Source organism: Akebia trifoliata, chromosome 2, assembly GCF_017979445.1.
Source record: "Akebia trifoliata isolate Shusen 1 chromosome 2, ASM1797944v1, whole genome shotgun sequence".
Lineage (NCBI taxonomy): Eukaryota > Viridiplantae > Streptophyta > Magnoliopsida > Ranunculales > Lardizabalaceae > Akebia > Akebia trifoliata.
In genome coordinates, this window is record NC_141376.1 from 10,268,679 (window position 1) to 10,285,634 (window position 16,956).

General features: G+C 34.5%; 2 protein-coding genes across 2 annotated transcripts; both read right to left on the reverse strand.

Annotated features, from left to right (window-relative positions):
* Positions 1–743: 743 nt before the first annotated feature.
* LOC147409460 (putative mannitol dehydrogenase) lies at positions 744–2,371 on the reverse strand. Its single transcript, XM_086429169.1, has 3 exons — positions 2,131–2,371; positions 1,277–1,430; positions 744–1,127 (listed from the first exon to the last, which is right to left on the reverse strand). Exons 1-3 carry the CDS (start codon positions 2,332–2,334, stop codon positions 919–921), a joined length of 567 nt encoding a protein of 188 aa, XP_086285295.1. The 5' UTR covers positions 2,335–2,371; the 3' UTR covers positions 744–918.
* Positions 2,372–10,368: 7,997 nt separating this feature from the next.
* LOC147409461 (8-hydroxygeraniol dehydrogenase-like) lies at positions 10,369–13,929 on the reverse strand. The gene is made up of 5 exons (XM_086429181.1): positions 13,832–13,929; positions 12,395–12,508; positions 11,042–11,555; positions 10,748–10,901; positions 10,369–10,637 (listed from the first exon to the last, which is right to left on the reverse strand). Exons 1-5 carry the CDS (start codon positions 13,927–13,929, stop codon positions 10,438–10,440), a joined length of 1,080 nt encoding a protein of 359 aa, XP_086285307.1. The 3' UTR covers positions 10,369–10,437.
* Between the last annotated feature and the right edge of the window lie 3,027 nt (positions 13,930–16,956).

Here is a 16,956-nt window from a genome sequence, read left to right on the forward strand (position 1 = left end):
CAGTGCGTGTGACCATGGGAATAGTCCCACTCGAAGGGTGGGGATACCCACGATATCCACACAAAAAATTATATATAGCCAAATTTATATTTCAACAATATTCTACCCAGTTGTTTTCAAGTTTGGTGCATATATATTTCATCATCAACATTTCATCTACCTCACTATCATCTTTGATCCCCAGGAGGATTGTGAGATTGTAATACATTCTGGAATACTATTGTGGCCATCCTCTCATATTGCATAGATGGAATTCAAAGTTGAAGATGGTAAGTACAATACCAATTTGGATCCAATTGCCCAATCTTTCCCTCCAATATTGGTCAACCGAATCTTTGGGAATGATAGGCAGTGTTATTGGGAATCCTCTAAAGATTTATTTGCAGTGTTAAGAGTTCACTACATATGGATAAGCAGACCTGCTCACATATACGAGAATACATATGGAAATCTCAACGGATTGTGAATTCCCCAGTTCGTTGACTTTGGGGAGGACGGGCAAAGTTTGTTTTAGCTAAATTCATTAATATGAATCGAACCAAAATCATGTACATCATGCAATCCCATCGATCACTTATTAGAAATTTAAGTGCCCTAAAAGCATCAATTGTACACCTAAAATGGTATGGATTGAAAAAGAAAAAAAATAATAAAAAATTAGTGTCCTTGGAGGATATGGATTGCAGGTGGACAATCTTTATTTAAATCGATGCAATTCTTTATTTAAAATCATACATCTTCATAAAGAGTTTACACCACTAAATCATTGCACAAGATACATACATCTCATAATGCATAAATGCATTGCTACAAATAGAACATATAAGCAACTCTGATCTTTGGAACCAAACCAAACAGACAGATCAATAGAACTTGAATTTATTACTCACTTTCAACATCTTAGACTTTCGGTTTCCATCAAAGTGCCTCTGCATTAAGTGTATTTGCCACATCGATGACGAATCTGTATTTAACATCACCTTTGGCAAGTCGCTCCATAGCAGTATTCACGTAGTCCATCGATATAACCTCTATATCTGCTGTTATATTGTGCTTCCCTGCAAAATTTATCATCTCCTGTGTCTCTTTCATCCCACCAATGCCACTACCTGCCACTATCTTCCTCCCTATAAAACAAATCAAAATTTTCGTTGTTAGTGAAACCACGACCAAGCTTATTCTGAAATCGATATACTGATTATGGATCGAATAGTCTTTCTAGTTACAAGTTGATGATGATGAATTGATGATAATGGTCGTAATTATGAAAACTTACCCATAAGCAAAGGGAAAATAGGTAGCTCTAGCGGGTTATCTGGAGCACCCAACATAACCAGCTTTCCTTGTGTCTTCAATAATCCGATTAATGGAAGGAGCGGATGAACAGCAGAGACTGTGTCGATGATACCATCCATAGTGCCCATTGCAGCCTGAGACAGCAAAAACATTAGCGTTTGAACTAGGGCTAGCTATCCCAGCCTGACCTGACCCACAATTATATTTTATATATGTATATATATAATTTTTGTAACAAAAATAATTAAAGCATATCATAAAACACCAAGTTTTTCCTTATCTATAACAGTTTTTAACTTGGATGGAGATTTGATCCCTGTGTTGATAAAAAGTAACATCAAATGACTTTAAATAACTTCGAAAGGTTCTGGTTGTGTGTTCAAAACTGGGTGACCACCTAATTTACCTTGTTGTGTTGACATTGGAAAACTTTTGTGGGATCAGGGCATGTAGTTATAGGGACTAGTGCACATCCCAAAAGGGACGTGAGATACCTTACTTTATTGGAAAAAAATATTGGTCATAGACAAATTGAAAAGCTAAGCAGTAGTAATTCTTCCCAGCCGTTAGGGCAAGGCTTAACCGACTTCGGTATTTCGGATTTAGGCCTGGTCTAAGAAATAGTCCACATGATATAGGGATGGATTAGGACTCATCCAAGCTTGGCTCAAACCTGCCCATTGACAGCCTTAATTAGAACATGAAATGCACTACATATGTAGCTAATCCTACGATTCCAAGCTCAAATATCAAATATGACTGCTTTAGATTGGTTCTAAATTGGCCCTGATAGCCATCAACAATATCTGACATATACAACATCCATTCATTTACCTGCATCTCTTCTGGATCACGACTAACCAAGAATGAGTCGGCACCAAGTCGTTCAATTGCTTCCTTCTTCTTGTTAATTGAAGTGCTGATCACTGTAACTTTCATCCCAAAAGCCTTGGCAAACTTCACAGCCATATGACCAAGCCCACCAAGCCCCACTACACCCAAATGTTTATAGGGATCACTCAGTCCAAAATATTTCATTGGTCTGTATACTGTAATACCACCGCACAATAGCGGTGCAACCGCATCTAGGGGCATGTTTTCTGGGATTTGGACAGCAAAATGCTCATCCACAACAATCTTCTCTGAATATCCACCATAGGTTTTACTTCCATCATAGTAATTTCCATTGTAGGTGAGTATTAATTTAGGCAATAGTTTTCTAAATCATGAACACAGCTGTCACATGAGCGACATGATCCAATCATACATCCCACGCCCACCTTATTTCCCACTTTGAATTTTGCTACATTGCGCCCTACCTCTGTCACTTCGCCAACGATCTCATGCCTACACACGCAAAAAGGTTATGGTTTTAGTGTTAAGATGATTTCAATAGGCAAAGTACTTCTCTAAGTAATGTTTTGGTTAAGAGAAAATCTGAAATCGTCTCAACTGAAAATTTTCTAGACATTTAGAGATAAATTGAAATATTTCCGAAACATTGAATGTTTTGGGGTCAATGTTTCATTATAGTTTTGGAAACTTATACGTCTTGGTATAGAAACATTCTTAAACTAGAGGAACTTTAAACCATGACCCCAAGCAAATGGCTATGATGATAATAATATAGTGAAATGGAAAAGATAAGAGTACCCAGGGACCATAGGAAAGAGGGAGCTGCTTGAGAACTGCTCTATGCCTTCAAGCGCAGTTGCCCATTCATTCCTAATGGAGTGAAGGTCTGAATGGCAGATTCCACAACAAAGTATCTTCATGGTGATATCGTTGTCGCTATTGGCCCTGCAAACATATTGGTAAAGGTCGGATCCAAATTAAAAATATGGATACGAATATGAGTAAACACATATTTGACCCAAACCCAACCCGTTTTAAGCCCAAACTTTGAATGAGAGTGGTCGTATTTATGGTAAAATGAGGGGAGAAATTCAAAACTTTATATATATATATGGGCCAGGTTCCGTGTACACACATATCTACTCATATATCTACAACGTGTTTTCTCCTAGTGGCTAAAAGTTTTGCATTGAGCTGATTTTTGGTGATGATGATCTCTATGATGAGGAGATCATCCTCACCAAAAATCAGCTCAATCTCAAATTTTTAACCTCATCAAAAGTGATTTACAAAAAATTGACGGTCCACGATTCTTCAAATAATAAATATGGGGTTAGAAGTTTCAGAATAAGCTGATTTTTGGTAAGAATGATCTCCTCGTCATAGAGATCATCTTCACCAGAAATCAGCTCAATCAGAAACTTTTAGCCCACATAGGACAAAACACGTTATAGATATCTGAGTAGAATGTGTGTACACGGATCCTAATCCTATATATATATATATATATATATATATATATATATATATATATATATATATATATAAACATTTTCCTTACTGACTTAATAAGATTGTTACTAAGGATTGTTCTGCTCAAATGAATAACCAAATCAGCAATCCAACATAACGGCCCTAAGTTTTTTTGAGAAATTCAGCTAAAAAGTAAATAAAAAATTCAAAAAATAATGTCTCGTGATGGTGATCTAAGGTTTGCCACCAAACTTCTACATAACTTCCAAACTTAAAATTGAAATTGACAGTGAAAAATAACTATTTGGAAAGGAAAATTCAAAGTTCATATAATTTTGTCCTCTACAAATAGTATTTATTGTTATGGAAGGTATCAAATTAATATTATTAAAAAAACGTCCCTGTCAATTATTTATATATTATTGTTATAGTTTTCGTTTGCTTTACAAAGGACCTTAATCGAGAACAACAACACGTACAGAGAGAATTTAAAAAATAAGAAAAATAAAATACCTTCTAGAGAATTTAAAAGGTGAGAGGACACCAGATGAAATAGAGGAATCCTAGAGATGATAGAGATTTCCTAGTTATACTATATAGAAATCCTTAGGATAGTGAGACAATTGTTTTTCCCTTGAAAGTGGAAACAGTCGAATAAGGGATGAAGGGACGCAACTAGTGAAACATATAAGCAGAGGACACTTAGTCAATAGTCAGTAATAATTTTTTTAAAACTTTGATAATGAATTATATAAGCAGATGACACTAAGTCAATAGTCAATAATAAATTAAACTAAGTCCATAGTCAATAATAATTTTTTAATTTTTTTTTAAAAGTTATTGGCACTGTCAGGGCGAGCTTCATTTTTTTAATTAACGACCAGGCTCTTTAAGGAATCCAATACTTGCAGATCACTACACCACCGGGTTGCACCCCAAACCTAAAAAGTATTCATATTTTTTTAATTATTATGTCATCCTTAATTATTGCCACACCAACTATTTCTAATGCCACCACAAGATGTGTGCTAATTCTTTACGTGATATGTATACATGAATTGGGGTGGTGTCAGCAAAAGTTAGTGTGGCATTAGAATTTCTCTAATAAAAAGTAGACTTCCTCTCTCATTTCAAGAAATGTTTGATGTGTGCCCAATATTATTATTATTATTATTTTAATTAACCTTGTACCCAATATAAAGGGAAGAATGTGAATGAAATTTCAGAGTTGGAACACGTTTGACATTTTTGATAGGGATAGGAAGAAAATGTCATGCACTACGATCAGGGGAAATGAAATTCTACAACTTGGCATTAAATAAAAGTAAAAGTATATGATTTTCATTAAGTGAAAAATTAATACATTCTATTGAAATATGTATTGATTTGATCATCGAAGAGAATTCACAAGAGAATCACGAAAAAAAAAAAATCTAGAATTATCATTAACAAAAGATTGTGAAGAATTTATTCAACAAATTTTATTTTATTCTTTATTTATTTTTATTTTTTTTATGACGAGATTCCAGACCCTTAGGCCCAACTAGCAAAGGCAAGGCAACTGGCCTCTGAGAGTACCATATCTTGCCCAAATCCCTCAGGTACAGGAAATCCTTCCAAATCATAGATACCAGGTTAACAGTGATAACTCCATGTGAGTGGCCAATGAGCCTTGTTAAGCAAAATTGTTTACCTACGAAACCCAATGTCTCCATCTCTATTGCGTTGGACGAATTTCCTTAAAAAGAAAATAAAAGTGTGTTGCATATATTTTTGAAATTGAGATGGGGCAGTTCCCATATATTGCCCTTTTTATATTTTAACCATACCATATGATTGGTTTTACTATTTTAAATTTTTTACACTTTATATGTATGTTTAGTAATCTAGGATCGAATTTTGTATAACGTTCTCGATATTTACCTATTGAGTCAACAATAAAAGTTTTGATATAAAAATATCAAAAATACACAACACTTCGAATTAAAAAGTTTATGTTCGGTACCCCTGCACCAAAAGTTGGATTGAACACATAGTATGTACCTACTGAGTCATATGTGTTAAATTCGATACTATGGTACTGAACAAACAATAAACTTCTTTAAATTTTTTCCATCCAAATTATGTTTCACTCGCATTTACTCAATGTTTACAAGTAATGACAACAATCAAATCAAATAGTTATAAGTATACTGATATAACATAAATATAATCACTTGCATGCCTAAAAAAATTAGCTCGCAAGCCTCAAAATATTCATATCAAATTGGCTCGCATGCCTAAAAAAAAAAAAAAACATAAATATGTTACTTAGTCACTGTCATTGTCGAGGGTTATTGGACTTTCATGTACCGCAACATCTAATGAAATCATTTCTTTAAATTGTTCAATCCTATTTGAGAACATACTCACTCAATTTGAAGCCAATGGATCATGGTGTTTTCTTCAAACCTCGGTGATATGAGGTATTAGATATCCTTCTTGTATAAAAAGCTGGATAACTATAGTTGCAACTTTGTCAGTATTAACTATCCTTAAAAATCCCCTTCAAGAGCTTGAGAATCTAAACCTTTTGAGTTTCCTTCAAGGACAAGCTAAACTATATAAGAAGGCGATTAGGAAGATATTGTGACTAGGAAGAGATTTGATCGCATATATATATATATATATATATATATATATATATAGGGGAGCGTACGGAGGCCCCAAAAAGAGGCAAACATTTTCAAAACATGGGCTAGAAGCTTCAGAATGGGCTGATTTTTGGTGAGGATGATCTCTATGGTGAAGAGATCATCCATACCAAAACTCAGCTCATTCTAAAACTTCTAACCTTAGTTTACAAGTTGAAGAATAGTGGACCATCCAATTTTTGTAAATCACTTTTGATGGGATTAGAAGTTTTGGAATGGGCTAGTTTTTTGTGAGGATGGTCTCCTCATTATAGAGATCATCCTCAAAAAAAAATCAGCCCATTCTGAAACTTCTAACCCATACATTGAAAAATGTTTGGCTCACTTTATATATATATATATATATATATATATATATATATATATGGTAGCGTTCAATGGCTAACTTTTTGGCAAAACATTTTTAAAAACATGAGTTAGAAGTTTTGGAATGGGCTGATTTTTGGTGAGGATGATCTCCGTAGAGATCATCCTCACCAAAAATCAGCCCATTCCAAAACTTCTAACCCCATAAAAAATGATTTACAAAAAATGGACAGTCCACGATTTTTCAACTTGTAAACATGGGGCTAGAAATTTCGGAATGGGCTGATTTTTGGTGAGAAGGATCTTCTAACCGTAAAGATCATCCTCACCAAATCAACTTATTCCAAAACTTCTAACCCATGTAGGACAAAACACGTTTGGTAAAGCGTAGGGTAAAGTGTAGGGTGTTGAATATTTCCCTATGTATATAGATAGATAGAGAGAGAGAGAGAGAAGCGAGGTTGACTTGATCTAATCAAGAGAGCGAAACAAGAACAACTTGCCTAATTGAGAGAGACAGAGAGGGAGAGGGACTTATTCTAATCGAAAGAGACAATATCAATCTTTAAAACCCTAATCATGAGAGGTAAGAATAAAGAGGTAAGAGACTCCAAAATAGCCAAAGCAAAAGAGAATATAAAAGGACATAGGGTTTGAGAGATGCAACCTAGGGTTTGAATAAGTCGTGATGAATGCACACGGTTGGGTACATGGCTGACGTGGCAAGGGCACATAACCATAGATGTTTTTCTTCAGATACATAGGAAAAATGTGCGATTTTGTGCCCTTGCCACGTCAACCGCATACACAACCGTGTGCATTCATCATTATTCTTTGAATAAAACCACTAAAAAATAATATAACATTTCGATTCAGGTTGGATTTGTGAAACACACTCATATTTGACCTAAATTCAAGTCAAGTTAAGAAAATTAAACCATGTTGAGTCTATTTTTTTATTCAGATATACTCCAATAACCCAACAAATTCACTAAAATCAATTTTCAAATCACTTGGATATCAGATAAAATCCAACCCATTTTAAGCTCTACTTAGATCACCTACTAATCCTCCAGCTCATGCAATCTTTTCTGTTAGATCCTTATTTTAATTTTCTAATTCTATTTAGTATTATTTTAGAGAGTTTCTATTTTAGGTTTACCAGGAGTTTAGTATGAGTCAAATTAGGTTTTAGAATTAAATTAGAAATTGTTATTGTAGCCAAATTGGCAAGTTAAGCCTTTATATTTAGGAGGGAAATTTTCACTATTAAAAATAGGCAATAACAATAAATTTATCTTGTTAGAAACTCTTCTTCTTCTTTTTAATCTCTCATTCTCTTCTAGTTTACCTTCTTGACCTAAGAACCCTAACATCTGGTATCAGAGCATCTCTCCTAATCTTTACTATGACGATTAATGAGCTAGAAGTCAAAGTTCTATCTCTCACCCAACGAGTTGAAAAAATTTCTAAGACATTGACCAAATTCGAATTAATGAGTTGCTAGTTATGTTGGAGCAAATATGGCAACACTTGCAGAAATTGGCACCGATACCACTTAGATCGCAATTGGAGACACAAGACCATCCAAATTAAGGCAGGGCTATAATTCAAGGCTGCAACATTCGTATTGAATTTTCCTTGTTTAATGGAGATGATCCAATGGGTTGGATTTTTTGTGTGGAGGAAAAAAAAAATCACCAATATCATGAACGAACAGATTGTGGCCCTAACATTGGCTTATCTTATGGGAGATACAATTCCATGGTACCAATGGTTAGAACGCACTTTAGGCGAATTGAACTAGACACAATTTACTCGAGCATCATGTACATGATTTGGCTTACTAGATCAGAACGATCCTAGTGGAGCACTTTCCAAATTGTGTCAAATGAAAATAGTTAGTAAATATCAATTGCGGTATGTGGTTGGCTAATAAAATGAGAAGATTACCAAATATTTCCCGATTAATTGTATTATTTCAGATTTGTGTAATGAACTACGAGTAAGAGTTCCGTTGTAAAAACCTACTACCCTTATACAAGCTTTTGAACTAGTAAAATTTCAGGTGTTATTTTTTCCCAACATGAGTCTCTGTCGCCTGTGGAGAGAGTGCTACAGAGGATCCGTACCCCATTTAAACCATTCACATTATTGGTATATAAAATAAAATCAGTGTAGGGGCTGATGGAGTGAATTTTTGCTCAGACTCCTCGGTGTGTGCCATGTCAAGCATGTAAGGGTAATTTTATAAATTAGATAACCCATTCCATACACGTGGGTTGATGTGATTGGTGCATCCCATATTTCCGTAAGCAAAACAAATTTCAATTTCGGGGCTGACGTGGTGCACATGCACATTGTGACTTCAATCATTATTAAATCTTCTATGACACCTTGTGGGAAGTTTTGATAGGTAAATTTACTTGCAAATAGTCTAAGATCTTCGTCAAACTTCCTCCCAAGAAATACAAATTTAAAATAAATAAATAAAACATAATAAAAAACGGTTTGAGAATTAAAACCTATTTGAATACAGATTTTTATTAGGAATCAAAATTTTCAGGGAATTTCATCTCAATAAAGAATTCATCGAAGGCATTCTCCCACTCAATTTGAGATACCCTCGTATTTATACTTTAATTTGAGATATCCCTGTATTTTCAACTAATAACATACCCCCATGTGATCTTATATTGCCCCTACTCCCTCATCTCCCTCCATTTCCCTTGTCCTCCCCCACCACAAGAAAATCTTGACTCTGTCCTAAATAAAGTTAAATGATACTTAGATAGTGTACAAGTACAATGTTCAAATTTACCTCGGACAACTCAGATTATTTCAATGACGAATTTTCATCATCCAAAAAGCTAGGGTAGTGGTGTGACACCTTCCAAACACCCTTTGACACTCAAGTTAGATTGTAAGTTACAGAAAATAATGGTTATAAACTTCAATTAACTTCCAAAAGTCTTTTCTTTCATAGTTTCTTCCTTTATTTATAGGCTAATCTTCTTTCTTAACTATCATTTGGTCACATCACAGTTTTCTTTATTCGAGGAGGATGAGAAATTTAGGGTGATTCTCTCTAAAGTCCGAGAATTAACGAAAAAAATTTATCGACAAAATTTAAAGTTATCCATTTAGGAAAGGACGTGATTTATGTAATCAATTACTTGTAGATTTTCAGAATTTTCTACTAATTCGCACTCAGAGAAGATGAGAGCTCGTTATAAGCATATGCTTTTCTCAATCTAGGGAAGAGTAGGCACTTAACTTGGGCATGTTATGCTGGGCAGTGCTCTCAAACACTTTAGCAACCACAAAGCAGGGCAATGCTAAAATCTATCTAGCCCAACCACTAAATAATTCTCTAATATAGACACGTGAAGGGTCCATGATTCAACTCGTCTACTCTATACAAATAGCATTGTAATATAACTTGCTAATGGCATTATTTGCATAAATAACTTTTATGAACAAAGTAAAATTACTTGATAAAAAGTACCTATTCAACAGCCACTATATATTTACCATTAAATAACCTAGGATATGGGTATATGTTACCGGTGGTTAATCCAAACTGTTGGGTTGTGAGGAACCCAAAAAAAAAAAAAAACCTAATTTAATCACATCAAATTCATCCCCATCTTTACAAAATTATTTAGTGTATCCCTTACACTTTATTATAATCCATAATAATTAATACTCTAATACATAATATCAATCAACAAAAATACTCTGCTAAATAAAACTTAAATTTATTGACTTCCACCAATATTAAAACATAAACTTTGGATTTAGAGTAAGTTGATTAAGAAGTGAGTGTGTTTGCCACATCGATGACGAATCGATATTTAACATCGCCTTTGGCAAGTCGTTCCATAGCTGTATTCACGTAGTCCATCGATATAACCTCTACATCCGCAGTTATATTGTGTTTCCCTGCAAAATCTAACATCTCCTGTGCTTCCTTCATACCCGCACCGGCACTCCCTGCTATTATCTTCCTCCCTATCAAATCATAATTAGCATTTTAATTATAAGTGAGAACACCACCAAGATATGAATGCATGGGGTAGTAGTGTTCATAAGTTTTCAACCATATAATTATTACAACTTACCCATAATCAAAGGGATGGTAGGTAGTTCTAGTGGCTTATCTGCAACACCAACCATAATCAACTTCCCATTAGTCTTCAATAGACCGATCAATGGAAGGAGAGGGTGAACGGCAGAGACCGTATCGATAATACCATCCAAAGTGCCCATTGCAGCCTATGAAATAAATATAAATAGGGTTAGAATTAGAACAAGCAAATGCAATCCACATTTCACACATCAGTTAAATAATGTAACACCTAACAACATAAAGTTATAATTGAACTTCATTTGTTTTGCAACATCTATTTATTTACCTGCATTTCCTCTGGATCAGAGCTAACCAAAAAAGAGTCTGCACCAAGTTGTTCAATGGCTTCCTTCTTTTTGCTAGCAGAAGTGCTGATCACTGTGACCTTCATACCAAAAGCCTTGGCAAACTTCACAGCAACATGACCAAGACCACCAAGACCCACAACACCCAAATGTTTGTCGGGATCGCTGAGTCCAAAAAATTTTATTGGGCTGTAGACTGTAGTCCCAGCGCACATTAGTGGTGCGCCTGCATCTAAGGGTAAGTTATCAGGGAAAAGGCAAGCAAAGTGCTCATCCACGACAATCTTATCAGAATATCCACCATACGTTATTGTGCCATCGGGGTAAATTCCACTGTAGGTGAGTATTAATTTTGGGCAATAAGTTTCCAAGTCTTGAGAGCAATTGTCACATGAACCACAAGATCCAACCATGCCCGCAACGCCCGCTTTGTCTCCCACTTTGAATTTTTGGACATTGTGCCCTACCTCTGTAACTATGCCTACAATCTCATGCCTATACGAGTATGTAACCAAGCTTTAGGATTGATTTTCAGATCAGTATATATGAGTAGATTGCTGAGAACTCATCTCACGCTAATAATTTCTATGATCATCTAATTGAATTATCTAGCTAGGGGAAGCAAGTCCAATGCATATGGTGTCTAAGTAGTGGAATTATCCTATGACATGGAACTTATAAATCAACAAATAAGATAGGATGCACTAACAGCTTGTGGGGTTAATTGGCATTCAAATTTTTGTGATCAAAAAGCATTTGAGACAAAAAAAAAAAGACTTTAGACATCAGTTTAATTGTAATGATGTCTATTATTTGGATGTAAAAATACTCATAAATGGGGGGCTTTAGAAATCGATTTTTCAAAAATCAAAGTCTAAAGTCCAAACATAAACAGATGTGTACAAATCTCACACATTTTGGGCTTCAGTTTCCCATGGACAATCCAATAAAAGTGTTTTGAAAAGAAATGTATTTCAAAATGAATTCTGAATTTTAGTGTTAAATAAAGCTAAATGATATTTAGATAGCGTTGTAAAATAACTTGGTAACGGCCATTATTTGTTAAAATGATACTCTTATGAATAGAATAAAAAGATCTAATTATAAGCTATTTTCAAAAAATATGAAAAATATTTAAACAGTACTACTGCAACAGCCATGCATTATTTACCATTGAACTTATTTGAAATCTATATGATTCCACATTAAATAAGCTAGAGACATGTATAATTTATTGGTGGTTAAGATGTCATATGTCCCATTCCAACTATGGTGATGATGATGTTGGGGACCACAATGACAAATAATAAATGTAAAAGATGTAGTAGTAGTACCCAGGGACGATAGGATAAATCGAAATGCCGAAATGATTCTTAATTAAGTGAAGGTCTGTATGGCAGATCCCACAATAAAGTATCTTCATGGTGATATCATTGTCATGGGTGGCCCTGTAAGTAGAACATGGAATAAGGTCAATTGCATTCATAATCGTGACAAGATAGATGATGATTAATGATCAATAATAATCCCACAAAAAAAAAAAAAAGGGATTTAGAGTAACGTAAAATGAATTCCCGATCACAAAGAGATGGATATTGAAGAGTGTGATCGATAATAATTCGAAAAACCAAAAGAAAAAAATACAAAAGGAAAAAAGGTAATGTTTGAAAAATGAAATATTAGCCATATAGGACTATGTGGACCATGGAGAGCTCTACAGCTCAAGTGCGACATCTTTAGATCATCTATCAGGTTATGGGTCATATATGAGTCAATCCATCTCAAACAAGTCAAGTCCTTTAAATTAAGTCTAAATAATAATAATTTTTATAAATGAATATTCATAATAAAATGTTATGGGTTTAATTTTTAATAAATTTATATTCATAGTAAAATAATTATTTTCTTTTTTAGTTTTATTATAATTCATAAAATATCATTTTACATTGATAATATTTAAATTATTAACATATGATTATTTTAGGGAAAATGCTGGAATGACACAAACGGAAACACAAAGGTGACAAAAATGATGGGGTGGCGCGCCCGTAACCGGAGATGGTTTTTACTCATATCTAGCAGAAAAGCATCTACAAACACGACACCACATCATTTTGTCACCTTTGTGTCTCCGTTTGTGTCGCCCCAGCACGACTCTTATTTAGAGAGCTGCTATTGGTACTTATTACACCCTAATTAAAAACACAGAAAATAAGTAAATGATTCACTATGGTATATTTAACTGCTTTACACATGCAGGTGGATGGTATATGCGGCCGCCAAAGAAAAAAAAATTTTGGTTGACAATGAGTAAAAGTTCTAGTAAACAAGTGTTAAATTGTTTGAACTTGTTTTATAATGTTTTGTAACGCTTAGATAATAGAGTGGTGCTGGGGTGACATAGGATTTACTACAATTCTTACATTCTGACGTTGAGATGCGTATATAACTGTAGATGGTTTTTTATAGAGAACCATAGATTTTCTATGCGAGAATCACAGTAAATCCTGTGTCACCTCACCATTAGTGTTTAAGAAATTAGAGTGTAATAAGTAAAAGTAGAGTACCAATAACAGATCTCTTATTTTATAGAGAGATTTACCCGGCAGACTGTTGCATTTTTCTTTTTTTTAGAACTCCCTTGGACGGTATTTTATTATGTCTGATTCATGAAGTAAGGTTTGTTTAATACAATTGCAACTGATGGGTCTGCCCCGTAAACTCTCTATTTTATATGAAAACAACATCAAAAGGGATGGACGTAACGACACCTTCTGGAGAATTTGAAGGGAGAGAGGACACCAGATGCATCTCTCGCTGCCCATCCAAGCGCCTTTTGTGGGTGTTCTTCTTCTGGTGATTTCGACATGTTAAGAGAGAGAGATGGCGTGTGGTGGTGAAGTTTGTGTGAGGCTGTGTGGGTTGTTATCTTTATATATATAGTGGGAGGAGAACAGATCAGAGAATCTTAGACATATAATCTTCTATTAAAAGAGAGACTTTTCAAGTCTAAGAGACGGCTAAGATGGCAAACCAGTTCCTTGTCTCTCTTGACCTTGAGATAAATTTTCCTCCAAGTAACAATAGGAGACGTCGACGCGCCCATTGACGAAATGAGTTGAAGAAAATGTCCAAACCCACGAGTCAACAATCATTGTTTAAGGTTGCTTTACATTTAGACTTGAGGAGCTGTGATAATCTGACTTTCCCACGTGGCATGCTCTGTAGAAATTTGAATTTATTGAGATTCTTGGATGAATATTACAAAAGTCCCAATAGGGTATTTATAGGCATTACATCAACCAAGATATATGAAAACTACCTAATATAAATATTCTAGAATATCCTAATTGATATATTCTAAATATCAATATATATTCTAGAATATCTTTCGTCACAACCTTCCATTTGGGTAAGATACACTAACAATGATATAATGTATCTCATGCATTTTAATACAGTGCATCTTATTCTCTAATATCCTCCCACAATTGCATGGTCCTTTGAAAAAGGAATATGCAATTGGTTTTGTTGAATAATTGCTTGATCTCAATAATGGATATGTTTATTGATCGTCGAAGTGCCAATCGTGCTTGTTGGAGGTCACCGTCTGTCTATGAAGTCCATCATTGTCGCATCCCGCTCGTTTTGAGTCTGTCGGAGCCGGTGGCTTATTAGACCAGATCTGTCATGATCTCTCCCAGAAGCATAAGAAGTAGGATTGTGCCATTTAAATTAAAGAACTTTCATTGGAGAGATTTTAGATAGGAAAAAAAAAATGAGATCATGTAACATGAATGTGGAAATTGGGAGATTTGTAGAGATGTAGAAGGAGTTGTGATTTTTATTGAAAAAACAAAAAATACCTAGAATAATAGCAAAGAATAAAATAAAAGATATCTAAATCTGGAACATAGAGAAAGATGATATTTTTATTGAAAAAAAAAAACTAATAATGTAAACAAAGTGATTAAGGTTCGGCGATGGCAATAGCGCCATTGCCGAAGAATGACACACTAAGATCGATGTGCTCAGTGGAGCTTGAGCTCTGATACCATGTAGAAATATGAATTTATTGAGATTCTTGGATGAATATTACAAAAGTCCCAATAGGGTATTTATAGGCATTACATCAACCAAGATATATGAAAACTACCTAATATAAATATTCTAGAATATCCTAATTGATATATTCTAAATATCAATATATATTCTAGAATATCTTTCGTCACAACCTTCCATTTGGGTAAGATACACTAACAATGATATAATGTATCTCATGCATTTTAATACAGTGCATCTTATTCTCTAATATGCTCAATCGACATATCTGACTTGACATGTTTGGGAACGGTTATATCTGTACTCCTCGGGAGACATTTTTATGAGTTAGTGCAATTGAGTATCCCAAGGCATACAGACCAATGATTCCAAACATATCACGTCAGGGGTGTGGATTGAGTATGCCACGTGGGTAAATCAGATTATCATGATTCTTTAGACAAAGGCTTCCCCCAAGCCCATGTATTTTCAAACTGGCGACGTGCCTTCTTGACCTTTGTCTACCTTGAAATACTTAAAGAAAATAACCTAAATGCCTCCCATCGGAATCTCTAACTACGCCCTTCCAATTTTTTCTTCTCCCCAAGCCCCTAGTCTAGAGTACCGTCATATACACTGATTTTCAACCTTGGAATTCTCTCCGTTGTCAATTTTTATATGTAAAGTACTCAATAGCAAGAGAGGGTTTTGGGGAAGTAATGAAGTAGATTTTTCACTCTTATTTTTCTTGGTTCGGCCTCTTACAGTTAGGGTTTAAAATAGGTCGGATGTGGCTCATATACAAGTATATGCATAATCAGATTCAATTTTTTTTCCTCACATTGGATCCATATCTAAATCCAAGTTGGATCTTACAATTGAAAATCATATCCAAATTTATTATATTTGTTAAAATCAAATTCAATCTGACCCGGGCCAATCTTTTTGGAAATTTCCTCTTTTTTTTAAGTTCAGATTTAGATATATATTTTTTTAAGCAATATCTGCATTCTTACAAAATCTTTCTAATAGATGCTTCTATTTGAGATGAGTACAATCATTTCCCGATGAGTCCGTATCTATTTTACAAAATAGATCTAATTATCTATGGGAAATGTTTAGCACCAAACATTTTGGCAAAACATTTTTCAAAACACGGGTTAGAAGTTTTGGAATTGGCTGATTTTTGGTGAAGATGATCTCTACGGTGAGGAGATCGTCATCACCAAAAATTCCGCCCATTCCAAAACTTCTAACCCCATCAAAAATGGTTTACAAAAATGGACGGTCCATGATTTTTCAACTTATAAACATGGGGCTAGAAGTTTTGGAATGGGCTGATTTTTTGTGAGGATGATCTTCTCACCGTAGAGATCATCCTCACCAAAAATCAGCCCATTCAAAAACTTCTAACCCATGTAGGACAAAAATGGTTGGCTAAAATGTTGGCCAAAATGTTTGGTGTTGAACGGGACCCATTATCTATAAATCTATAAGATTTACTTTGAAAGAGAATAGGTTTAGGGAGAAAAGTAGGGACAATATTGTAGATCAGTTCACAATTTCACTAAAAAGGCTAACACTTTTTTTTATTATTTAAAATTTGAATAAAAAATAAAAAACAATTATTTAGAAATAATACATGAACAAGCTAAACTATATAGAGAGCAATTAGGAAGATATTGTCACTAGGAAGAGAGAGAGAGAGAGAGAGAGAGAGAGAGAGAGAGAGAGAGGGACTTATTCTAATCGAGAGAGACGATATCAATCTTTAAAACCCTAATCATGAGAGGCAAGAATAAAGAGGCAAATAGCCAAAGCAAAAGAGAATATAAAAGGATGTTAGGTTTGAGAG

What these genes read in the sequence shown, in the direction of transcription:
- LOC147409460 (XM_086429169.1), bottom strand. Translation starts at nt 2,334, where the DNA reads ATGAAATATTTTGGACTGAGTGATCCCTATAAACATTTGGGTGTAGTG. An exon ending in GTGATCCAGAAGAGATGCAG is followed by an intron (nt 1,431 to 2,130) that starts GTAAATGAATGG and finishes TTGCTGTCTCAG; the next exon opens with GCTGCAATGGGCACTATGGA. An exon ending in TATTTTCCCTTTGCTTATGG is followed by an intron (nt 1,128 to 1,276) that starts GTAAGTTTTCAT and finishes TTTGTTTTATAG; the next exon opens with GGAGGAAGATAGTGGCAGGT.
- LOC147409461 (XM_086429181.1), bottom strand. Translation starts at nt 13,929, where the DNA reads ATGTCGAAATCACCAGAAGAAGAACACCCACAAAAGGCGCTTGGATGG. An exon ending in CCCTTCAAATTCTCCAGAAG is followed by an intron (nt 12,509 to 13,831) that starts GTGTCGTTACGT and finishes TTCTACTTACAG; the next exon opens with GGCCACCCATGACAATGATA. An exon ending in TACCATCCCTTTGATTATGG is followed by an intron (nt 10,638 to 10,747) that starts GTAAGTTGTAAT and finishes ATGATTTGATAG; the next exon opens with GGAGGAAGATAATAGCAGGG.